The sequence below is a fragment of the Coregonus lavaretus genome (assembly GCF_964263955.1).
Source record: "Coregonus lavaretus genome assembly, chromosome: 30".
NCBI classification, from domain to species: Eukaryota; Metazoa; Chordata; class Actinopteri; order Salmoniformes; family Salmonidae; genus Coregonus; species Coregonus lavaretus.
The window spans coordinates 11,780,424-11,806,446 of record NC_140017.1 but is presented as its reverse complement, the minus strand read 5'-3'; the positions used below and the strand labels follow the sequence as shown (position 1 = coordinate 11,806,446).

At 43.4% G+C, this 26,023-nt stretch overlaps 3 protein-coding genes across 4 annotated transcripts; 1 reads left to right on the top strand and 2 right to left on the bottom strand.

Moving 5' to 3' along the window:
• Positions 1-1,577: 1,577 nt before the first annotated feature.
• LOC311105814 (calpain small subunit 1-like) lies at positions 1,578-8,239 on the bottom strand. Its single transcript, XM_084148015.1, has 13 exons — positions 8,124-8,239; positions 7,543-7,663; positions 7,020-7,069; positions 6,757-6,828; positions 6,482-6,518; positions 6,163-6,255; positions 3,536-3,593; positions 3,171-3,235; positions 2,991-3,059; positions 2,639-2,717; positions 2,357-2,473; positions 2,191-2,249; positions 1,578-2,046 (listed from the first exon to the last, which is right to left on the bottom strand). Exons 4-13 carry the CDS (start codon positions 6,801-6,803, stop codon positions 2,020-2,022), a joined length of 651 nt encoding a protein of 216 aa, XP_084004141.1. The 5' UTR covers positions 6,804-6,828; positions 7,020-7,069; positions 7,543-7,663; positions 8,124-8,239; the 3' UTR covers positions 1,578-2,019.
• On the top strand, positions 7,598-20,971 carry LOC311105813 (transmembrane protein 87A-like). Of its 2 annotated transcripts, none has more exons than XM_084148014.1 (21): positions 7,598-7,807; positions 8,404-8,476; positions 10,734-10,831; positions 11,281-11,400; positions 11,951-12,007; positions 12,197-12,253; positions 12,411-12,497; positions 14,385-14,523; positions 14,623-14,684; positions 14,871-15,054; positions 15,413-15,512; positions 15,667-15,760; positions 16,736-16,800; positions 17,432-17,544; positions 17,683-17,741; positions 18,269-18,372; positions 18,784-18,857; positions 19,144-19,205; positions 19,321-19,373; positions 19,629-19,659; positions 20,097-20,971. In XM_084148014.1, the coding sequence occupies exons 1-21, from the start codon at positions 7,673-7,675 to the stop codon at positions 20,136-20,138; spliced, it is 1,809 nt and encodes a 602-aa protein (XP_084004140.1). In that variant the 5' UTR covers positions 7,598-7,672; the 3' UTR covers positions 20,139-20,971. The 2 variants fall into 2 exon arrangements, with proteins under 2 accessions (XP_084004140.1, XP_084004139.1); XM_084148013.1 differs by lacking the exon at positions 16,736-16,800 and adding an exon at positions 16,009-16,076.
• A 1,306-nt stretch (positions 20,972-22,277) lies between these two features.
• On the bottom strand, positions 22,278-25,018 carry LOC311105743 (uncharacterized protein; the record flags this gene model as incomplete). Its single annotated transcript, XM_084147952.1, has 2 exons — positions 22,278-22,353; positions 23,362-25,018. The coding sequence occupies 2 exons, from the start codon at positions 25,016-25,018 to the stop codon at positions 22,331-22,333; spliced, it is 1,680 nt and encodes a 559-aa protein (XP_084004078.1). The 3' UTR covers positions 22,278-22,330.
• Positions 25,019-26,023: the final 1,005 nt, after the last annotated feature.

Here is a 26,023-nt window from a genome sequence, read left to right as displayed (position 1 = left end):
GGTAAGGTTCCTCGGTCATATCATCTCTGCAGATGGGATGAAACCAGACCCCGACAAAACGAGAGCAGTGCAGGAGATGAAACAGATGTGAGTGAATTCAGTTCTTTCTCAACAAATTTGAGGAGCCGACTAGGCTTACTGAGCCAGTTCAAGAACAGGTGAGTGGGCTAAAGCAGACAGGTTTTGCATACAAATCGTGCCACATCCATAAACCTTTTATTATAGATTAGATACACATGATCTGTTGTGTTAGAGAAGTTCACAATAGAGCATGCAGGTGCATATAGTAACACAGTAATTCACCAAGGTGTCATTGGAATGACTGTCTCTGGGATGAGGAAAGAAGCGCTGAGGAAGTAAATCAACAACTCAAACACCCTCTGATATCATAATCAAATATACTGAACAAAAATATAAACGCAACATGTAAAGTGTTGGTCCCATGTTTCATGAGCTGAAATAAAAGATCCCAGAAATTTTCCATACACACAAAAATCTTATTGCTCTCAAATGTTGTGCACAAATTTGTTTACATCCCTGTAAGTGAGCATTTCCCCTTTGTCAAGATAATCCATCCACCTGACAGGTGTGGCATATCAAGAAGCTTTTTAAACAGCATGATAATTACACAGGTGCACCTTGTGCTGGGGACAATAAAAGGCCACTTTAAAATGTGCCTTTTGTCACACAACACAGATGTCTCAAGTTTTGAGGGAGCGTGCAATAGGAATACTGACTGCAGGAATGTCCACCAGAGGTGTTGCCAGATAATTAAATGTTAATTTCTCTACCATAAGCCGCCTCCAATGTCGTTTTAGAGAATTTGGCAGTATGTCCATCCGGTGGGTGGGCCTATGCCCTCCCACTCCCATCCATGGCCGTGCCCCTGCCCAGTCATGTGAAATCCATAGATTAGGGCCTAATGATTTTATTTAAATTGACTGATTTCCTTATATGAACTGTAACTCAGTAAAATCGTTGAAATTGTTGCATGTTGCGTTTATATTTTTTGTTCAGTATAAATAGATAAACAGTGTTGATGCGATGTATCAAGCTTAGCCTTAGCACTCAAAACTTAAGCCTACGTCTATAAAGTGATAAACCCAGTTAAAATCCCCTCTAAACTTACCTTTAACTTACGAGTGATCTTGTTTGCCTCGACTTTGCCCACCAATCTTCATGAACAGAGCACATCCGTCACCTCGTTTAGGTTTTTGTTCCTTCCAGGTCTGCTCTGCCCCCAGTCAATGCCCCCAGATCACAATTGGTGGCTCTATCTTCGACGTTAGTCCCGGACGAGTGGTCTCTCATTTTATTGGCTCTACCCCAAGTTCATCATCATCCATCATAGCCTAAACTTGGCTGCCTATTAACTTTATTTACACACTGCATGGGAAAAAAGGAGATGCGCACAGAAGAATAGCGTCTGATGGCGTGAGAGCAACGAGAGAGTGGCTGTTCAAGGGGGCGTCCCTTGGTGGAAGTCAAGAGTGGTGCTGATGAATAACTGAATAACAATCAACTATTGACTTGGATTGCAAAAGTCAGTTAAGTAACCTCAATAAAACAAAAAGATTAAAGTAATCTACAAACATATGAGAGGTCAATTCTTTAATGAGCAAAAGCAGAACATTTAGAATTTGTAATACATGAGACAGCTGCAAGTATTAAGTAATACTGTATCTTTATTGAGCACTATAATGTATGTGTTACATTACATTACATGGCAGTATAAAATGTTTGACCAAAAGTGTGTTGCCAGAAAAATGGAAAACACAAAACTGAACTACCTTTCCATATTCCATATATTTTTGAGTTTGGCCTAATGGAGAGAAAGTAGATTTGTGCTTTCCCAGTGTTGCTGCAATGCTGCCATCTAGTGATGAATTGAATGAACATTAATGACAGAATGCTGTATGAACGTCTGTAAACAATAATAACAATGGTTCTATGAAATAAAAATCTTAAATGAGAGAGAAAGACATGGATGTAGGCTTTTTGTAGGCTTTCCCTGGTGTTTTATGAGTGCATGGTCAACTGAAGCCACTGGGAAGAAAGCAAAAGACAATAAGAGGTGTGGTTATTTTGGTGTAATTTCAGTGCCTGTATCTAGTCATTCATCTTTAAAATGGTCCCTTACTCTAAACACACCATTTAAATGCAAAGAGCAAATAGTGAAAACTAATTTACCTCTTGGATGTTGACTTTGATTTTTCCATTATCATCGTTGTCCAGAGTCTTGAAGGCTCCTGAAAATGCACAAAACACTATTACTGAAGGGTAATGAAAAGAAAATAGTCTGAAATCAAGAACATAATCGGACTGAGCAGGGGAGTATTGAGGAGGAGTCACTTACGACACATGGCGTCCAGTCTAACCAGGCACCCAATGAAGTTGTCAAAGTCCATGTTGCCGTGTTCGTCACTGTACCTGCGGACGATCAACTGTAAGAGCTGGTCGTTGAGAGGGAAGCCTGCACACGGACATAACAGGAGAGAAAAACCAATGAGACCAAACACATATATTCAGGAACAAGCTAGTTTGTTTGTTGTCACTGTTATGACGCTGCTATAAAGGCCTTATGATGACAAAGAAATATGCAATTCCATGTTCTGGTTCTCATGATCTCTGAGCTCACATGCAGCTTTGAAGGCAGTGGACAGCTCTTGTGAGGAGATGACCCCTGAGCAGTCTGCATCATTTGATATGTAGATGCCCTGAATCACAGCGGACATAAGGTTACACCGAGAGGTCAAAGTTCACAGCACCTTTTATTAAGAGTGTATTAACATTACATTTATAAACAACATTCTTACAGTAATGGAGTAAGATGACTATTGGAAGTTGTAGGGAGTGTTATATGAATTTCTTGCAAATACATGTAAATCATTTCTAGTTCAAGGCAAACGTTTCACAGAAATGTCCATGATTTAACCCAATTGTTAATTCAGTGCCGATTGTCAAAAATGTAACAAGAGGACTGAACTCACCTGCCATTTCTTGATGTTGTTCCATAAAAACTTGAATTCATGGAAACCTAGCTTTCCTGTGCTGTCACTCTGTGTGCTCAGGGTTAAGGTAAAACGTAATATTAACTACTCTGATAGTATAGTGTAGTGTAGTATAGTATAGTCCTCCATCCTAATACAAACACTGATGTGGAAGGATACGTCCATGATAGCCACCATGCTCTTGCATGACTCAAGGCTAAAGCCGTCAGTTTTCAGGTCACCACCTGAAATGAACACAGACAGACCACTGCTTCACTACAACAAAGTAAACCATTCCATGGAACCACTCGTTTGCTTAGACACCATTATGCGTGCAACAGGTGTCTAGATATGAGTAAAGTGTGTGTGTTTGTGTTCGTGTGTGTGAGTGTGTTTGTACAGAGAGTACATAAATACAAAAAGGCATGCATAGACATGCTCTTGAACATAAGGTACATGCACACAGAGATATAAATACAATAAGAACGCAATGACAAAGACAAGTATAGACACAAGCATGGTGTTTGTGTTAGGATAGGACTCACATTTGCCAATTATCCTGTTGAGGATGTTCATCAGTTCGGTGGGGCTTACCTCCATGTCCTATAATACAAAGATAGATACAAAAGTAAATCTTCCCATACTGTATACTGTATACCAATTGTACGTACAGTTGTCCGTAGAGCTCTGAGAGGATTGTGACGAGGCACAGATCTGGGGAAGGGTACCAAAACATTTCTGCAGCATTGAAGGTCCCCAAGAACACAGTGGCCTCCATCATTCTTAAATGGAAGAAGTTTGGAACCAAGACTCTTCCTAGAGCTGGCCACCCGGCCAAACTGAGCAATCGGGGGAGAAAGGCCTTGGTCAGGGAGGTGACCAAGAACCCGATGGTCACTCTACAGAGCTCCAGAGTTCCTCTGTGATGATGGGAGAACCTTCTAGAAGGACAACCATCTTTGCAGCACTCCACCAATCAGGCCTTTATGGTACAGTGGCCAGACGGAAGCCACTCGTCAGTAAAAAGCACATGACAGCCCGCTTGGAGTTTGCCAAAAGGCACCTAAAGGACTCAGACCATGAGAAACAAGATTCTCTGGTCTGATGAAACCAAGATTGAACTATTTGGCCTGAATGCCAAGCATCACGTCTGGAGGAAACCTGGCACCATCCCTACGGTGAAGCATGGTGGTGGCACATCATGCTGTGGGGATGTTTTTCAGCGGCTGGGACTGGGAGACTAGTCAGGATTGTGGGAAAGATGAACGGAGCAAAGTACAGAGAGATCCTTGATGAAAACCTGCTCCAGAGCGCTCAGGACCTCAGACTGGGGCAAAGGTGCAACTTCCAACAGGACAACGACCCTAAGCACACAGCCAAGACAATGCAGGAGTGGCTTCGGGACAAGTCTCTGAATGTCCTTGACTGGCCCAGCCAGAGCCCGGACTTGAACCCGATCGAACATCTCTGGAGAGACCTGAAAATAGCTGTGCAGCGACGCTCCCCATCCAACCTGACAGAGCTTAAGAGGATCTGCAGAGAAGAATGGGAGAAACTCCCCAAATACAGGTGTGCCAAGCTTGTAGTGTCATACCCAAGAAGACTTGAGGCTGTAATTGCTGCCAAAGGTGCTTCAACAAAGTACTGAGTAAAGGGTCTGAATACTTATGCAAATGTGATATAAGTATTAATTGTTTTATACGTTTGCAAAAAATTATAAAAATCACTTTTTGCTTGTCATTATGGGGTATTGATGAGGGGGGAAACAATTTAATCAACTTTAGAATAAGGCTGTAACGTAACAAAATGTGGAAAAAGTCAAGAGGTCTGAATACTTTCCGAATGCACTGTAGCGGTCACAACTCAGCTCACAAAAGGATAAGGACACTGAGACTACGTTATCATGAAGTAATAAATGATCAGTCATTTGCACAGGTGTTTTATCGGTACAATCATGGACCAAATACATTGTTTTCTCTGTATTTATGTGTTTACCTGACATATTAGAACAACCAAAGTGATGGTAACAGCTTCAAAACCTTCAGCAGATACATTTGCAGCAGGTATATCTTTAGGTTTCATTTGATATGCGTCTTGTATTCCCTCCCTTTAAGAGTAAGGCCTCAATGAGGTCGGCTAGTTATCAGTTTAAAGTCAATTGTTGCCAGCTGAGCCTACCAGTAGAACATGTATCCACCCCTATCTATGATTCACACAATCTACACCCCCCACCCCCACACAAAACTAACCAGGCAGGACAGCCGCCCTGTCAGACAATGGTAGGAAGCACATAGTGGAGGAACCAGTCCCTCTTCTTGTCCGTGGAATAAACCAGGGTTGGGTTGTCAACAAACCACACCCCCAGCCTCTCACTCCACCACTGCCTGATCCAACAGCAGTGAATCATTGTGAGCATAGCTGTAGAGAAGGGGAATGTCTGTGGAGCCCTGGGCTTAATGACCATAACCAATGTAGCGGAATCAATGATTTAAGCCTACCGGAGCGCTTTACTGTACTATTCCAAAAGGCTTCAATTGGTTGGCAGCAGTGCATGACGGACAGCACATTTGAAGCCACAAATTCACTATGTCTGGATAGATTGATAAACCACATTCTGAAGACTGGCTCTAGATGAAAGAGGGTGAATGGGGGGAGCGAGGGGTTTGGAAATTAAACAAGGCTTAACTGGGATACAAGAAGCAACAACAGGGTTTCACTGATTGTACCAGTGTACCATCAGCCAATAAATGAAATACTGCATCTACTTCAAAATATAATATACCACAAACAACACTGTAACTTAATTAACACTGGTTGTTGGTCTGCACGCTATTACAATAAACCACTAATGGTTGGTTAATGTAAATTATTTTTAAAACTGTGTGTTGTCCTTGTGGAAATCCACATAATGAAACAGCCTCGTTAAACCATTCAACAAGAAGCCTGATTATACAATGACACATTTATAGTACTGTATTTGATAGCCGAAAGCCTAAGATGAATGTCTCTCAATGACTCAGTTAGAATCAAGCATGAGAGGCAGTGTTGTCTTGACTTATCTGGCCTCTTTACTTCTCTGAACAGGATAGGATAGGACAGTAGGTTCGGAGGTGAATAGGATAAGATATGAGAGTAGTAGGAGTGCATAAGTTGAAAAACAATAAGTCCTTACATCCCCAGCGAGTTGCTGGAACACCTTGCGGAACTGTCTCTCCTCATCATTCTCATTCTGCTCAGCGTAGGCCAGAGGTCTGCGTGGTGGGGGCTAGGACACAAACACAGACCAGGTTCTGTTAACACTAACACTCAGCCCTCTTCACTGCAGTCGGCATGCAGGCCAACATACACCAACAGCTATGGCTCATTTGCTCAAAAGAGTAGTGTTTACTTCTAAAACTTTCCAGTCTGCAGTGAGTGCACTATCATACGACTATCATGATGTTCTGAAATTGTTATAAAGGAAAATGGGTGTTAAAGGGTTATTAACTCACAGGATCTGAGGGCACAAATTGACCGGGGTCAATGTTGCTGTTGGAGAAAACAAGAAGGACCATTGTCTATTACTATTTAATAACTACTGAGTGTGCAACATCATGAATGAAGTCAGTATGCTGACAGTGTGTGTGTGTATGTGTGTGTGTGTGTGTGTGTGTGTGTGTGTGTGTGTGTGTGTGTGTGTGTGTGTGTGTGTGTGTGTGTGTGTGTGTGTGTGTGTGTGTGTGTGTGTGTGTGTGTGTGTGTGTGTGTGAAAAGGAGCCAGGCTTACCTCACAACATCCAGTATGCCACCAATGAGTCTTTTGGCCAGAAACATCTTGATGAAGGTCAGAGGTGAAAATCTACAAAAGGAGTCAAGAGAGAAGAAATGATAAGAGTTCCACCATCAAACATCTGATCGATTAAACAAAAAGGGGACAACAGAGAGCGAAAGCAAGCCATAATACAGAATGAAGATAAAACAAATCAACGTGAAACAGTCAGATAAATTGTGAAGGAAATCTGATTGCCTTAAATTGAGAAGAACACTTACAGGGACCAAATGCTTCGCTAAAGTCGGCAGAGACTGACGTGATGGCACTCCTATTGGGTCCAAAAAAAACCAGTTTTGTAAGGAGTTATTTTTCAGTGCATCAGAGCTCCACACCCCTGGCCAGTAGAGAAGTGCGCACAGGTCGTTAATGACTCTGGGTCCTATAACCCGTAGCTCTATGTCAAGAATGACTGGTATTTCCATATTGATGATATTATGAGACTTATTCTGAACATTTTAAGGACACTTTTATTATGTTTGATTCACATTGATTTAATATAATGATGAAATGGGGGTACATCGGTCTAATGTTCAGTGCATTAACTGATGCTGTTTTACAAACATTTCTAATGTAGGTTTTCATGCTCTAATAATAAAGTTAGTTAGAATGGCATTTTTCCATTCGAACCATAGATTACTTGCATAACCTACAAACTGCATGCAATGTAGATGTCTGAAACGAGGGGAAACGTTTGAAAAAGAAGAAGCTACACTGTGTGAACTTGTCCAATAAGAAAGTTACTTCTCCTTCCCCAGTTGAAAACGTTTTCTCCCGTTTGGTTTCCACGGAAGACCGCCTACACGGTGATGTCAGATCGAAGCAGGAAGCAGGAGCGCTCGCGAAGTTGTAGTGTGGCTGCTTCCTGGTACAAATGGCGAGCGCCATGAAAACAGGGTTATTGACAGGGGACTTGACAAAAGTGCTATTCTTATTAATTTGTATTCACTTTACACGACCGTTAAATGCAGTGTCAGAGCCGGGTAAATGGACCTTTAACGTCAACAGTGTAAGTTGCCTTGTCTTGTGCGTATAGTATCATGCTATCAAAGCATCATCGGTAGCCTAGAAACGCTATTATATCTTGTTAAGAACATTGTTTATTTCAGCCAGATTAATCTATTTCAACAGTTGATATACTGTCGCGATGTACAGAAGCAGGCATTGAGACAACGCTTGCCTTAATTTTACGCACCATGCACCGTTCTGGCGGCAATGTAATTACAACAATGTAACATTGTAACCGCTTCCACTGTATTATAAACAATGTAACATTGTATTATTCTCCCTGGATTAGGCCGGCCAATTTTCCCTTATTATTTTACCTTATCAGTGTTCGCCAATATGGTGTTGTTTAGGACTAGTCAATACAAGTAATAGTAAGTGATCCGATCCATTCATTCAAAGACTACCTGCCCCTAGGAAAATATTACATCTAGGCTCACCTACCTACATTCCTGCATTACTTAATAAACTATTCAGCTATTTTGTTCAGATCATTTAAAACCCAACAGGTTTTTTAATCAGAATATTGACTATCTAAATGTTGTCAAAATCTATTCCAGTACTCATATGTTTGACATTTTGTCACCGCTTGTGTTACAGGAAACTTCGAAGAAGCAGAGCTTTTTCCTCTTCACCAAGACAATGTTTAACAATACTGTCATTCAGCTGAAATGTAAGTAGCCGATAACCTCTCTTATGTTCTGCAAGTTAGGATAAAACTCAGTTATTTACTGAACCTTGTGGAATATCATATAGCAAGAACATGATTGCCCTTTCCTCAGACTAGTATTGTAGGATGGTATACTGTCAATTACAACAGGTGTAGACCTTACAGTGAAATGCTTACTTACAAGCCTGTAATCAACAATGCAATTTTAAGAAAAATATGTGTGAAAAATAAAAGCAGTAAAATAACAGTAGCGAGGCTATATATATGGGGTACCGGTACAGCATCAATGTGTGGGGGCACCGGTTAGTCAAGGTAATATGTACATATAGGTATAGTTAAAGTGACTATGCATAGATGATAAACAGAGAGTAGCAGCAGCGTAAAAGAGGAGGTGGGGGGGGGGGGGGGACAATGCAAATAGTCTGGGTAGCCAATTGATTAGCCGTTCAGGAGTCTTATGGCTTGGGGGTAGAAGCTGTTAAGAAGCCTTAGACATGGCGCTCCGGTACTGCTTGCCATGTGGTAGCAGAGAGAACAGTCTATGACTAGGGTGGCTGGAGTCTTTGACCATATTTAGGGCCTTCCTCTGACACCGCCTGGTATAGAGGTCCTGGATGTCAAGAAGCTTGTAGGAAGCTGTATAACTTTTTGAGGATCTGAGGACCCATGCCAAATCTTTTCAGTCTCCTGAGGGGGAATAGGCTTTGTTGTGCCCTCTTTATGACTGTCTTGGTGTGTTTGGACCATGATAGTTTGTTGGTGATGTGGACACCAAGAAACTTGAAGCTCTCAACCTGCTCCACTACATCCCCGTCAATGAGAATGGGGGCGTGCTCGGTCCTTCTTTTCCTGTAGTCCACAATCATCTCCTTTGTCTTGGTCACGTTGAGGGAGAGGTTGTTATCCTGGCACCACACGGCCAGGTCTCTGACCTCCTCCCTATAGGCTGTCTCATCGTTGTCGGTGATCAGGCCTACCATTGTTGTGTCGTCAGCAAACTTAATGATGGTGTTGTAGTCGTGCCTGGCCATGCATGGGTGAACAGGGAGTACAGGAGGGGACTAAGCATGCACCCCTGAGGGGCCCCTGTGTTGAGGATCAGCGTGGCAGATGTGTTGTTACCTACCCTTACCACCTGGAGGCGGCCCGTCAGGAAGTCCAGGATCCAGTTGCAGAGGGAGGTGTTTAGTCCCAGGGTCGTTAGCTTAGTGATGAGCTTTGAGGGCACTATGGTGTTGAACGCTGAGCTGTAGTCAATGAATAGCATTCTGACGTAGGTGTTCCTTTTGTCCAGGTGGGAAAGGGCAGTGTGGAGTGCAATAGAGAGTCCATCAGCTGTGGATCTGTTGGAGCGGTATGCAAATTGGAGTGGGTCTAGGGTTTCTGGGATAATGGTGTTGATGTGAGCCATGACCAGCCTTTCAAAGCACTTCATGGCTGCAGACGTGAGTGCTACGGGTCGGTAGTCATTTAGGCAGGTTACCTTAGTGTTCTTGCGCACAGAGACTATGGTGGTCTGCTTGAAACATGTTGGTGTTACAGACTCAGTCAGGGACAGGTTGAAAATGTCAGTGAAGACACTTGCCAGTTGGTCAGCGCATGCTCGGAGTACACGTCCTGGTAATCCGGCTGGCCCTGCAGCCTTGTGACTGTTGACCTGTTTAAAGGTCTTACTCACATCGGCTACGAAGAGCGTGATCACACAGTCGTCAGGAACAGCTGATGTTCTCATGCATGCTTCAGTGTTGCTTGCCTTGAAGCGAGCATAGAAGTGATTTAGCTCGTCTAGTAGGCTCGTGTCACTGGGCAGCTCGCGGCTGTGCTTCCCTTTGTAGTCTGTAATATTGTGCAAGCCCTGCCACATCCGACTAGCGTCGGTGCCGGTGTAGTACGATTCAATCTTAGTCCTGTATTGATGCTTTGCCTGTTAGATGGTTCGTTGGAGGTCATAGCGGGATTTCTTATAAGCGTCCGGGTTAGGGTCCCACTCCTTAAAGCGGCAGCTCTACCTTTAGCTCAGTGCGGATGTTGCCTGTAATCCATGGCTTCTGGTCAATGCAGGATATTTGTATGATAGCATTACTGTATACAATATGCTACTTCATTGAGTATACATTAAGAGCATGGGAAAACCTGTTGGGGGAGGAAGTAGTAGGGGGGGGAAGTAGTAGGGGAGGAAGTAGTAGCCTCTGGCCCTGACTCTGGCCCTCAGACAGGAACAGATCTGGAGAGAGCTCTGTGACTAAATTGTTTTCATAAGTTTCAGGATTGACGGACGACTGTGATCCTCCGGTAAAACTCAACATCTCCTGGTACCTAAGGAGCTCCCGCTGCTTCGACGAGGTGTTCGGTCTCGACGTGAGTTCCTCTTTCTCATTTGGAAACTAACTGCACTCTGAATGGGCTCGTTCACGCTGGACTAACTGTACCTGTTGTATTCCATAAACTCTACAGCATTTCCTTTTTTAAGCTAGTTCCTTGTCCTCAGTTTAACAACAGGCAATGCAAGATTCAGGGTCTTGATAGGAGGGCGCGGTGCCATTCATGTTTTATAATAATAATAATAATAAATAATATGCCATTTAGCAAACACTTTTATCCAAAGCGACGTAGTCATGCGTGCATAACTTTTTTTGTGTATGGGTGGTCCCGGGGATCGAACCCACTACCTTGGCGTTACAAGCACTGTGCTCTACCAGCTCTACCAGCTCTACCAGCTGAGCTACAGAGGACCACATAGACAGTGTGGTTTGTGTAAATACTTATTAACATACTTATTAACTTCATCATACCTGTTTGATTTGCAGCCTCTGAAGGCAGGGAGCTACTTCAGGACAACAGCTGTGAAGCAGGAAGGAGGCAGTGGGTTCTATGTGTTCCATCAGTACCCTACCATTGAGTGCAAACAGTCCATGACCCGCAGTGAGGTACAGTATGTGGCAATGGAGGGTCTCATAAGAAAGCATGGTGGCACTTTATTTTACAGTACCTTACAGAAATATCCTGGCATTTACATGGTAACATTTTATTTACAGTAATGCCAGACTCTACAGCTACACTATATAATGCAATATTCAGAGCTACATGTCTGGTTTTGTGACATTAATAACACATGAATGACCTATGCATTACTTATTTGTTTCTAAATAAGATAGTTTCGCTAGTAGCTAACATACTATTAAATGGCAGATTGAACCAGTGGAATCAGTACAGTGAAATAAAGTGCGGAAAAAAGTACAACGGTGAAACAAATACCACAACCACATATGTTCCACCTCACTATTTCATGTCTTCCTGAGTTTGTTTGTTCACAAATTGTGACCTAAATATAGCAGCTCATAACTGATCATTAGGAAGTGATTGTAATTCTGAATAAGTGTTTTCGTACAGTGCAGCTCATGGTGAGGCTATGTTATGGAGGTGTTCATGGGGTATCATTGTCTGATGGTTGCTACTCTGCTTTGTTTTCTGTAACAGTTCTTTCTCAACAAATTTGAGGAGCCGACTAGGCTTACTGAGCCAGTTCAAGAACAGGTGAGTGGGCTAAAGCAGACAGGTTTTGCATACAAATCGTGCCACATACATAAACCTGTTATTATAGATTAGATACACATGATCTGTTATGTTAGAGAAGTTCACAATAGAGCATGCAGGTGCATATAGTAACACAGTAATTCACCAAGGTGTCATTGGAATGACTGTCTCTGTATCCCACTGTTTTAGCCTGTCACTGACAAGGACCAAGGGATGAGGAAAAGGAGCGCTGAGGATCCAAAGGAGGTAAATCAACAACTCAAACACCCTCTGATATCATAATCAAATTGATGCAAAATGTAGATGCATTTGAATAAGGCGATTGGGTGCTGTGATTCCCAGCCTAGCATCAGGCCTCCATATCAGGGAAATCAGGTGAATCACTATATTTTATGTATTTTAGGCACTTGCTGAGAAAAAAGCCCAAGTCAAAGCAGAGGCAACTGTGGCCACAGGGAAAGCCCCAGCCCCCACTGCAAAGAAAGAAGTGGTGATTGTTTCCTTGTCCTTTAAGAACCATGCCAGAATGAAGATATGTATGGTGTACATACAGTTGAAGTCGGAAGTTTACATACATTTAGGTTGGAGTCATTAAAACTAGTTTTTCAAACACTCCACAAATTTCTTGTTAACAAACTGTAGTTTTGGAAAGTCGGTTAGGACATCTACTTTGTGCATGACACAAGTCATTTTTCCAATAATTGTTTACAGACAGATTATTTCACTTATAATTTACTGTATCACAATTCTAGTGGGTCAGAAGTTTACATACACTAAGTTGACTGTGCTTTTAAACAGCTTGGAAAATTCCAGAAAATGATGTCATGGCTTTAGAAGCTTCTGAAAGGCTAATTGACATAATTTGAGTCAATTCGAGGTGTACCTGTGGATGTATTTCAAGGCCTACCTTCAAACTCAGTGCCTCTTTGCTTGACATCATGGGAAAATCAAAAGAAATCAGCCAAGACCTCAGAAAAAAAATTGTAGACCTCCACAAGTCTGGTTCATCCTTGGGAGCAATTTCCAATCGCCTGAAGGTACCACGTTCATCTGTACAAACAATCGTACGCAAGTATAAACACCATGGGACAACGCAGCCGTCATACCGCTTAGGAGGGATACGCGTTCTGTCTCCTAGAGATGAACGTACTTTGGTGCGAAAAGTGCTAATCAATCCCAGAACAACAGCAAAGGACCTTGTGAAGATGCTGGAGGAAACAGGTACAAAAGTATCTATATCCACAGTAAAATGAGTCCTATATCGACATAACCTGAAAGGCCACTCAGCAAGGAAGAAGCCACTGCTCCAAAACCGCCATGAATAAGCCAGACTATGGTTTGCAACTGCACATGGGGACAAAGATCGTACTTTTTGGAGAAATGTCCTCTGGTCTGATGAAACAAAAATAGAACTGTTTGGCCATAATGACCATCGTTATGTTTGGAGGAAAAAGGGGGATGCTTGCAAGCCAAAGAAGACCATCCCAACCGTGAAGCACGGGGGTGGCAGCATCATGCTGTGTGGGTGCTTTGCTGCAGGAGGGACTGGTGCACTTCACAAAATAGATGGCATCATGAGGAAGGAAAATTATGTGGATATATTGAAGCAACATCTCAAGACATCAGTTAGGAAGTTAAAGCTTGGTCGCAAATGGGTCTTCCAAATGGACAATGACCCCAAGCATACTTCCAAAGTTGTGGCAAAATGGCTTAAGGACAACAAAGTCAAGGTATTGGAGTGGCCATCACAAAGCCCTGACCTCAATCCTATAGAAAATGTGTGGGCAGAACTGAAAAAGCGTATTCGAGCATGGAGGCATACAAACCTGACTCAGTTACACCAGCTCTGTCAGGAGGAATGGGCCAAAATTCACCCAACTTATTGTGAGAAGCTTGTGGAAGGCTACCCGAAACGTTTGACCCAAGTTAAACAATTTAAAGGCAATGCTACCAAATACTAACAGAGTGTATGTAAACTTCTGACCCACTGGGAATGTGATGAAATAAATGAAGGCTGAAATAAATCATTCTCCCTACAATTATTCTGACATTTCACATTCTTAAAATAAAGTGGTGATCCTAACTGACCTAAAACAGGGAATTTTTACAAGGATTAAATTACAGGAATTGTGAAAAACTGAGTTTAAATGTATTTGGCTAAGGTGTATGTAAACTTCCGACTTCAACTGTACCTGTTTACTAAACAAACAGTGTACCAGGATATTGATACACTAACACACTTTCTTTCATTGTCTTTTGTAATGTCTTGCACCGCAGGGAAAACATTTGTTCAGCTAGCTATTTCCTAATGTTCTTTGACTCATCTGCCTGGTTCTCCTAGACATAGAGATCCTATAATGTAACTCTATGCTCCTAGACTCCCCAGCATCACTTTCATGCAGTGGCCCAGACCTGGGAGGATGGCCCTTACATGTTCATTGTCCACATCCAAGAGATCAAGGAGAAGAGCAGCGCCGCCACTGACTCTGTCCCACCACAGAACTGGGACATCCAATGTAAGGAGCTCCACCACTCACATGAAACCTCAGTCCAATACATTAAAACTACATCAGCTAATAGGCTAATATTACTGTTATGATCTTCACCCCCTGCAGTGGAAGTCAGTATGAAGGGACCCCATGACTTTATCTCAGCTTCCGAATGGCCTCTTATGATCGTAAGTCGATTCTGCCATGATAAGTTGTAAACATGGGAAACACTACACTATAGCTTCATTACATTTAGTAAAATTAATACAAATAGCATCTAAGGTGTGTGCCTGTAGGTCATGCTCTCTAACTTTGTCAGACATAATACGGACTCTCTAGTTCCTTGCCAGCTCACCTAACGGTCCCTTTTGCAGTTCTACATGGTGATGTGTGTCATCTATGTGTTGCTGGGCCTGCTGTGGCTGGGGCTGTCAGCCTGCTACTGGAGAGAGCTGCTGAGGATCCAGTTCTGGATCGGCGGGGTCATCTTCCTGGGCATGCTGGAGAAGGCTGTGTACTACGCCGAGTTCCAGAGCATCCGCTACGACGGACTCTCAGGTCAGGAGGGGGAGAGACACACCCTTACAGAAAAGCCACATGATTTCACATGTGAAAACGTGTTTTTGGAACACTTCACATGTGATGACGTGAAATTCATTTGGTTTTTCCGTAAGGGCATCAATACCTTTTTTTCTGTAATGGATATTTTAAGGGATTCTGGGTGTGGTTTATGTGGTCATTTTTGGTGGACTCCCCTAAGCACACATCTGTGGCTAAAAAAAGCACACATTTTTACCTAAATCCTCCTGGTGGACAAGATTGGAATTGGGTAAGAGATAGTTGATCCTAGTGTGGTGCTAAAAGTGCTGTTGTACTCTATTAATAAGCTTTATTTGTGTGCTGTGTCCTCCAACAGTCCAGGGGGCAGTAGTGTTTGCGGAGGTCCTATCAGCAGTGAAGAGGACCCTGGCCCGTGTTCTTGTCATCATCGCTAGTCTTGGTTATGGAATTGTCAAGTGAGTCAGTCCCTTCATAACAGGTCACAGTGGCGAGTATTGAACTTTATTTCCAATTCTGTCTCTCTCTCGCTCTCTCTCTCTGCCTGCCTCTCTCTCTCCCTCTCTCTCTCTCTCTCTCTCTCTCTCTCTCTCTCTCTTTCTCTCTCCCTAGGCCTAGGCTTGGTGCATTGTTACACAGGGTGGTTGGGATGGGACTGCTCTACCTTATATTCTCCGTTGTCGAGGGAATCCTGAGAGTCAATTCGGTAAGTCTGGTCTCTCTCCCTTCTGATCAATATACTACCTCAGTATTCCCGAAAATATGTAGTCCACCTGCACTATCTGTAACTAGACTATTAAACCATGTTGATACGTTTTCGATATGGAACTAAACCAAACAATGCCATGATGCCCTTTGTTGAATATCTTCATCTTTGGTCAAAGGATGCCAGGAATCTTGTGTGTGTAGTAGTATTGTCATTCCACTGGCAGTGTTTACCTGTCTTTCTCACAGGGGCAATTGGGCAGTAGCAGACTACTGTGTGACATTGTTCTGGCGTTCACTGACTCGTGCATTGCGTGGTGGATATCCTTTTGGAGTGGTCAGCCATTACCGGAGGCCATCATTCTGCCTGTCTGTCTGCCAGTCAGCTAGTTAGTCTAGTAGTCACTGTATGTAGTTAGTCTGTCAGTATTAAGACCACTTTTTTCACAGACTTGTTGTTTTCTCCCTCTGGGCATGCTTGTATTGAGCTGTGTTTCTAAAGCTTACTCAGATCTCCTCCTCCCTTTTACCAGTGTCTCTCATAATTTCTCAAACAAGTTTGATTCCAACCCTCTTTGAGTGGCAGTTTGGTTCTACACAGGTCCTTTCGGTGTGTATCTATCTGCATGACTGCCTGAAGAGTATGTGATGGTGTTCCCTCCCTCCCTCCCTCCCTCCCTCCCTCCCTCCCTCCCTCCCTCCCTCCCTCCCTCCCTCCCTCCCTCCCTCCCTCCCTCCCTCCCTCTCTCTCTCTCTCTCTCTCTCTCTCTCTCTCTCTCTCTCCCTCTCTCCCTCTCTCCCTCTCTCCCTCCCTCCCTCTCTCTCTCCCTCCCTCCCTCCCTCTCTCTCTCTCTCTCTCTCTCTCTCTCTCTCTCCCTCTCTCCCTCTCTCCCTCCCTCCCTCCCTCCCTCCCTGCCTCCTTCTGTCACTCCCTTTCTGCTGCCCCTCTGTCCGTTCCCCTCTCTGTCCCTTCCAGGCTGAAGATGATCTGGTGCTGCTGGCTGCCATTCCTTTGGCTGTGCTCGACTCTACCCTCTGCTGGTGGATATCCTGTACTGTACCTCTCGGCACATCTCTTTCTCTCCCTCCCCTCTGCCTTCCTCTCCCAACACTCTCACTTCTTGCGATCCCTTGGTGCAGCAGTGTCTTGATGTTAGTTGGTGTTAGCCCTGCTCCCTTTATTTTCCCCTGCCTTTGCCTTTGTCTCAGAGAAGGGAATAACCCAGAAGAGAATATTTCCAGAAAATATGCTCTGGCTCATATATTTCCTCCTGCAGTTTGACAGAACAGTATTTTAGTGGATTCGGTTAGTTAACCAGTTAGCCAGAAAACCAGTTAGTATAGTGATGACTAAGACCATACCAGGTTTTCCAGCCGTGCTTAACCTGACCATGGAGGGCAGAGTGGAGCTCAACTCCTCCTGAGTAATGAGATAATGGCTGAAAACCCTCAGACACTTACACCCTCACAACCTGATTAACTTGGGGTTACGTTAGGTCATATCAGCTCAGTTGACAAGGTAAGCAAACTCTTCTGTGATGGTTATGTTGACAGTCAATGGAAGAAGACTGGTATTATTGGGTAAACTGTTTCTATTGAGAATTGTATTTCAAAGGTGGGCTGTTGTTAGTGGGATGTGTCCTGGGGTCATGTTGGAGTCCTTGACAGCCAGTCACATCTTCATCAGCCTGGCCCAGACCATGAAGCTCCTTCGCCTCCGAAGAAACGTAGTCAAGCTCTCCCTGTATCGCCACTTTACCAACACCCTCATAATCGCCGTTATTGGTGAGGAGCTGTCTGCGGCTGTGCTACTGCAACCACTCAACAGAGACATTTCATACATAGTGTGCTATTACACCATGGTGTGCCCATGATTACAAGCATTCACTAATATATTTGGCCTGTCACTGTTTTACTCTGCAGCCTCAGTCATTTTCATTATCTGGACGACAAAGACTTTCAAGTTTTCAAAGTGCCAGTCGGTGAGTAGTGTTTGTTAACTACGTTATGTAATAAGCCACGGGTGTCCAACATACGGCCCGCGGGCTGGATCCAATCCGGCCTGCGTGTGGTTTGAGCAAAAATAATAATAACCGAACTCAATATACTTTCAAATGTCTAAAACCAAATCGAAACTGTGTAGAAATGATAATGGACCTAAATCCATACAGTTTCTTGACTTTGTCCAGCTCGCTAACAATCACCGAAATGAAAGCTAGACAGTCAGGGAGAATCGAAAATTATATTTTCATGCTAATTTTGACTGCGAGGAAATATAACCAATATTCAGTGCGGCCCTCTGTACCTCGTTGAAGACCTAATGAAGACCCCTTTAGTGAGTTGTTGTCAAATCTGAGAGGCTAGCATACACACACACACACACACACACACACACACACACACAGTTGACCTCTAGTGAACTGGTATTTGGTATTAGGTAGATCATCTTTCTCATTCCGGCCCTCTCCCCTGTCTCTCTCTTATTCACTCTCTCTGTGTATCTCTCTAGGACTGGAGGGAGCTGTGGATAGACGATGCGTTCTGGCGGTTCCTCTTCTCCACCATCCTTCTGGTCATCATGTTCCTGTGGAGGCCGTCGGCCAACAACCAGAGGTAAGAGGTCACGGCTAAACACTTCAACATATCAACACACGGCCAAAACCCTCTCAACCCTCTCACAAACTAAAGTCATGTTTGATTTTTAATCTAGGGATTGAGGTACTGGCTAGGATCCTTCAGTATGTCACCAGAGACATCTGTGGCAAAGTTAGGGTCAATTCAGGACATAAAATTGCATTTGTAAGGAGAAATCCCATGACCAAATCAACTCAAATGAGCCATGTTCAGTAGCCAAATGTTGTTGAATGTTGCCGATAGGAACCATGAATAGAGCCGATGTGATTCCTTATTCTGTATGTCAGAGAATGTTTGTTCTACATAGCATATTTCTATCTGAACGTTCCACAACGTTGTGTCATGTTGAACGTGCCCCTGATCTGTGATGTCATGTCCTGTGCCTCTTAGATACGCCTTCAGACCCCTAGTGGACGAGGAGAGTGACGACGAGGCAAAGGAACAGCTGATGAACGATACATTTGGTAAGAGTCACTGCTATATTAGGCTGTTTTGATATTTCACTCATAGGAACACAAGTTGACACTGCTTCATTGGAGGAGGAAGTACAGTATCATACTCTATGTCTTGATAGGTAGCTAGACATATTTGGCCTAGTTGTGACACTTCCATAGTGTATTGATAGTCTATGGGAATAATGTACCTTGGTTCGCTCTCCCAGCAGCCATTATTGACAAAACGCAATTGACTCAGCAACATACAGTAATCAAATCTGTGATTCTGATCCTGTCCTATTTTGTGTACTTCCAGAGGGCGTGAAGATGAGGGGTCTGAAGTCCGAGACAAATGGAACAGCCAAGCCGAACAAAGTGGTAAGGGCCTTCTCCATACCACAGGGATACCACCCATACTAAGAATATGGGATATAAACTCCATCTTATGGCTCAGATAAAGTTTTCTTGGTGATAGAAAATGCTTTTTTTCCAGGATGAGGATCTGAAATGGGTAGAAGAGAATATACCCTCTTCAATGGCAGATGTGTAAGTGCAAACAAATTGAAGTGGTAGAAATGTTAGTAACATTAACCATTATTGTGATAATATAATCACTTTGACTAGAAATGTATTACAGGGTGGTTATTACATAGTAAGAAAATTTGAATTATTTAAATCAGTTTACACTCTATGATGATGTGTGAAACAAGCACAGAAAGGATAGTTGATTTTCTGATGAGAAGACAACAGTAATCCAGTTCAGTTGTAACTGAATCACACATATTTTCCTTTCTCTCACAGTGCACTTCCCCCCCTACTGGACTCTGATGAGGTAAGAGAAGGTGTTATTCCTGGTTTGAACAGCAGAGGGTGCCAGCTCCATGCTTACTAAAGAACAGTAGCTAGTTAGATTTACATTAGCCTGTTTATATCTCTTCCTTGTTTTCTTGTGGGCTTGAACAATGAGAGGGTGCGGAAGGGTGGTGTGGTGGTGGAGGAGCTTTTTCTGTCTGTTGTCTTTTTTCTTTTCTTCACCCCTACACCAAATAAGCCCATTAGGATTGTCAAGTGATATTTGAAGATTATAAAGTGTAATATTGCAAAATGTGAATATACCTGTATGGAGAGGGTAGTCAGTAGATCAGATCACATGTATCCTTTATATTAAAGCTTTTTGAAAGATCGATTTATGTCAATGTCCATCTTTGTTTTTCAGTACATCATGTCCCTTTGGAAAGTCATTCCAACTATGCTGTTATTTCCCCACAGGAGACAATGACAACCAAATTTGAGATGTCCAAAATGGAATAGATGGAGGGAGACGATGCGCACTGCAGACAGAGACCGTACAGTATGTTGGACAACCCTATGTCTGTGTATGATGGATATTATAATCCCTTCCTTATGAGCTTTGTAAGCAGCGGTTGTAAATACGATGGGATACACTATGACGTAATAAGCAGACTGCTTTTATTTCTTTTTTTTTATGCCTGTTTATTTCTATTTTCATGGATATATGGTACATTTTTTTTAGATTCTTTACTACAAATGGTATCTTGCGTTTCACTGTTTACATAGCTAAAGGGCAGAATGTGATTAAATGTGATTTTTGTCCGTAATGTTCTTCCTCCAATATGCAGACTTGCACTTGGCCAAGCACAATCATACACACACTCCCTTACAACTCTCCCCACACACATACTCATAATTTTTCTTTTGATCGCTCTGACTGTCCCTCTCTCTCTTTCTCTCACTCACTGTTACACACACACACACACACACTGCAGTCCCTGGTTCACCCTTTTTTTTTTTTTTTTTTCTACGAAAGTGGCCATTAGTGACATCTCACTGTTCTGTGTATCATACAGCAGCCTTTTAAAGAGTGACTGTTATCTAAGCGGGTGAAATTCTCCAGACATAGTCAATACACAGTGACCTGCCTGAGGACAGAGCAGAATCACTGCAGGACTGTTTTATTGTGTCTGTTCCCACTGATAACAACCAAATGTCTGGTCAACACATCCAATAATGAGGGTGTTTTCTTACAGCTGCCACATATTGTATTACAATTGTGTTATATTGCCAAAAAGACCTTTAAGTCATATTGTGAGCCTTTGTTTGTTAATAAATGATCTGCTAACACACATACGAAAACAACAATATCACCTTTATTTGTCCTGATTGATTTGTAATTTGGCAGAACAACAGGAATGTAATGACTGTAATGATCCATGTCATGAACATCTTTAGGTGAATGAGGTCTACATTCCTTGAATGGCTGTGGCTTGTGGGTAACATCCCATGTCAATGATGCCACCCTGTATTTGTCTGTCACGGCAGGTTATCATTTTATGCACATTTTGTGTATGTTTAGCTAGCCTATAACTTCACATAACATGTAGCTATTATGTTGGGTTAATATCTGGTATAATATCCTCTTACTGTCTGTCATCTCTCTAATAACTTAAAACGAAATCTCTGGGATTAACAGACAACAGTATGGTGGTGATTTCATGGATAGTGCTGTATCAAGCGCATTTACAGAATGGTAACAGACATGTCCCTCAACTCCCAGGGCAGTGACACTGACTATAGCAGACATTACTTTCTGACACAAGTAATTTACTCTGAATGAGCACATCACTTGACGCTATTCAATGTGAAATTGAAGTACTCCAGCTAATACATAATGTACAAATCTGCCATTATGTAAAACGATGTGGGATTATCAAAATAGAGATGAATGACCAATAGCATTTCCATAATGCCTTCCTAAGTATATAAGCATCCATTTACTGTACATCAACATTTCATGCATAAATAGGCTCCACAATTATGGTTCTTTAGTTGTTAAGATTTTCATCTTTATTGTTCTAGTTTTTGACAATTTGCTAGCGAACATGTGACATCATTGATCAACAAAACATATCAATACTTACAGTGAGAAGATGTGTTTAGAAAAAAAACATTTTGACTTAATATTTTATGGTGGTTTATTCATGTTCACAACAGTCTAAAAACATTAACACAGAAAGAGATTAGAACACATTACTTAATGAATCCACATTGGGGGGCAGTTTTTAGGGCAATTATTTCAAATGTGTTCTTGGGTGCACTTTGAAATATCTATTGACAAAACTACAAATAAAATGGCAATTGATATAAAACTAAGTATTTTTTATCCTGGAATGAGAGATCATAGAGATTAACATTTGACAAGGATGGAATGTCTTCCTTTTTTTTGACAATATAAAATCTCACTAGTAGAGGACAAGCAAAACATTTACATTGATAATGGAATGGTAAGCAAGAACTGCACTCATTGATGATTGAATTATTGCTTTTGAGTATTTTTTCATCTATATGGATTGCATCGCTCTCACCATGGTGAATTGTGGCGTAAACATGTGATTATTCCATTTGGGGGGGGGGGGGGGGGGGGGGGGGGATCAAAGCTCCTCGCTGAACGAATCCCATGCAGATCTAATCCTCTTTGTGTGTCGTCACACGTTTCCCGCCTTTTTTTCTGGTGAATGATAACAGAAAAGATTGAATATATTAAAATATATATTTAAATCATAACATTCATAGAAAACGTTTTAATTAGTAGCAGACATGGTGCTGACAGATAGTCTTAGGACTTTGTGAAGTGTTAGTATTACTCAGACTATTGGACACAGATTCACAGCATATTCTACTTACTCCATAGGATAAATCACAATATTGTAGACATGGTCCCTGACTGAAAACTGTGAATAAAACATGTGAGGTAAAAACTACTTTCATCGATAAACTGGTACCCCAGGGAAAAAGGTGCTTAATCTTGTTCCTAGACAGCCCAAGTGACATTTTGATTTGACTACTAATCCTTTGACTATACATTATTGATGTCAGTTGTCCCGCTTTCCCTACAATAATGAAGAGGCCCTGTTATACACAGTGACCTTTCTATTGTGTGCTGTGACATGGATACCTATGAGTAATCCTTAAGTTCAGTGGTTCTTTCCCTGACTATTTACATGTTTCATGTTACCTACTGCAGCGTTGAGTGTCCTTAAAGGGATTTCGTCCGTGTCGCATCAAAGGAGGTGAATAGATTTCAATATCACATAACTACACTACGCTTCCACTTAAAGCTTCACCCAGCACCATAACGGGGGGAACCCTGCTCAATCAGTAACAGCTCAATGACGAAAGCTGGGGTAATTCCCATTATTGGCAGAATGAGAACACTTTAGACCATTGTCCAGGAAGTTCTTCTCATTTTCTAACTGTTCAGTGGCCGCTGACATAACTGTCTGTATGATGGATGCAGCAGCCTCATAGAACATCCTCTTCCGCGCTTCCTCTTGGTCATGTGGCTCAGCATTGGCCTCCCCTGACTCAGAATGGGACCCTCCATTTTGAGGAGGCCCCTCCCCCCCGGCCTCTAACTCAAAGCTAGTCCCTAGTTCTAATTTGGCCTGTGTCATCATGTTAGCTCCATTTTGCTGGAGATCATCATCACCACAGTCTATTTCTTCTGCAAACTCACCGCTTTGGACAACTGCATTTCCTGTGCCGAGGTTCAGGATCTTGGCGTCCTTCGATGAGTTGGTGTTTTCTTGTTTGGCCTCATCTGTTGGTCCATCCTTCTTCGGGGTCGTTTCATGATTGTGTGTGGTGTCTTCTTCGGGCGTGCCGTTAGAGCACCCATTCTCACCATTGGTTTTCACCTCTGCCGCAGGCTCTGCGGGCTCAGCTGAGTTGGCCTTCTCTGGCTCAGGACCAGACGGTGTGCTCGTTGCGGGCTCCTTTGCCTCTCCGTCGGTGGCTGTGTGCTCATTGGCCACCTGAGCCTCTCCTTTATCGTTGCTCTCGCCCTGGACAGTGTCAGCTTCTCCCTGCTGGCTGTCAGACGTGCCAGCTGGGGCAGCCGCGCCCTCTGTGTCCTTCGCATCCCCGTCTGCCGCCTCCTCCCCCTCCTTCGGAGCTCCGTCTCCCTGGTCCACGCTGGTGCTCTTCCCCTTTCGCATGATGAAGTTTTTCAGCGAAACAGCGCGGTTAAAGTGTGTTCGCTTGGCCTTGGCCGACTTGGGCTGCTCTTTGCCAGCCTCTTCCGTCTGCTCGGCCGGTTCAGATGTGGCAGCACCTTCCTCCTCCCCGCTGGCAGCCACCGTGTCTGCTGACCGCTTGGACTTGGGGATAACACGTTTCTTGAAGGAGGTCCAGATGTCATCTGCGTGTTGGTTCATTGATTTGTGTGGGGCGGCGGTGGCTCCTTTTTCCTCCTCTCTGTCTGTGTTGGTTTTCTCCTGTGTTTCGCCGTCTACCTGTGCCTTGGCTTCGTCTGTTTCAAGCACAGCCGCTTCATCGTTCTCTGTGGCATTTTCCTCCCCTTCCGCCTTCTCACCCTTAGCGGCTTTGCTGATGCCTACGACTGATGGGTCTCTCTTCAGCCCCTGGAATGTCCATGACCTTTTCAGTTTCCACCGTTTCTGGCCACTGGATTCTGAAGCCTTGGAGTCCAGTGTACTTGTGTCACCAGGAGTGCCCCCAGATGCACCCTCACTGCCCTCGGCCTCCTTTGACTCTTCCGTGCTCTTCTTGTGACTCTTCTGGGCCATAAGCTTCTTAAAGGAATGCCAGCGTTTCATGTGTTTGGTCGTTGCATTGGAGGCAGGCTTCTCTGACTCTTCTGTTGCCGGGGCATCTTCCAGTTGGTCCACTGTGGCATTGAGGGCCTCAGGGTCCTCCAACCTGTCCAAGGATTTGGATCGGACCTTCAGCTGGTTCTCCGGAGCTTTCTCAATGGCCTGGTCCTCAGCCGCTGCCTCTGTGCCATTGGCTGCCGGCTCCTCTGCTTGGTCAGATGACTTTTTCTGCTCTGTGTTTCCCTCTCCATTAGCCTCCAAAGCCTCTGTGCTCTGCTCCTTCTTCTTCTTCCCTCCCATGACTTTTCCCAGCCCACTCTTATTCAGGAAGGAAGAGAAAATATTCTCAGAGGCCTGTTTAGCTTTGCCATCGGCCGGGTGCTCTGTGCTCTGTGTGGTCTCTCCGGCAGGTTGTACCTCATCGGGTGGAGACGTGACAGCCTCTGTGACAGTCTCTGTGACAGTCTCTGAGTTTGTGGGCTCCACCTCTGTTTTAGTCTTGGTGGTGGTGGTGCCATCTTCCTGTACAGGCGCTGAACAGGCATCTGTCGCCGCCATATCCGCAAAAAGGTGTCTGTGTCGTTATATCCTGTTTTTCTTCAGTAGTTCAGGTTATTTCCTTTTGTGATTGAATGGACTGAGTTCATTGATCACCAGCAGACACGTATGGCAGTATTCCCATCCAACTTCCCTTCGGAGAGGAGGGCCTCTGCATCATATTCTGTAGTGAGAATGAGGGCCACGAACCTGGTGGGAATTAAATGAAAAGGGATTAAATGTATAAATCAACAACACAGACAGTCCATTACTTAGTCTAGGATACTCCAGACAGAGCTGATGGAATACACAGTGCATCTCTACAACAGCAAAGGCCTGCTCAAAGGGTTTTAAAGCCAATGCATCCAAGCACAAACCAACCTAATGTAACGTGACAAATGCTATGTGAGAGGTGATGGCCATTTTGAAGAATGGGGAAATGACATGTATGGCCCGGAGCAGTCAGAGGGAAATAAACACAGGGGACAACATGCTCCAGATAATCTAATGTTGCCACAAGGGTCTGACTCCTGTCACCAAGATGCTAGAGAGCATTGCTGTTTAGAAAAGTGGATCCGTGGTTTTGTTTAGTATTCAGCACCATTTGAAGAGTTTATGTCTGGGCTTTAGTATCCAGGAAAAACAAGCTGACATCCTAGATAGTAAGCTTGAACAATAACATGCAATGACAGCAGAGGCGAGTGAAAAATATCAAATCTAACAAGGACAAAGAAAAAGAGCTTGGAAAACTTTTATTTTATGAAAATCTACATAAGGCGTAACTAATTTTAATATTTCTAGGCCTTAAGACATAAAAAGCCACCTTGATAATGTTTATCAGGGAAATTGTTGCATAATTGCATCTTACAGACCCATGGGGCGGCGCACAATTGGCCCAACGTCGTCCAGGGTAGGGGAGGGAATGGCCGGCAGGGATGTAGCTCAGTTGGTAGAGCATGGTGTTTGCAACGTCAGGGTTGTGGGTTTGATTCCCACGGGGGGCCAGTATGAAAAAATTAAATAAAT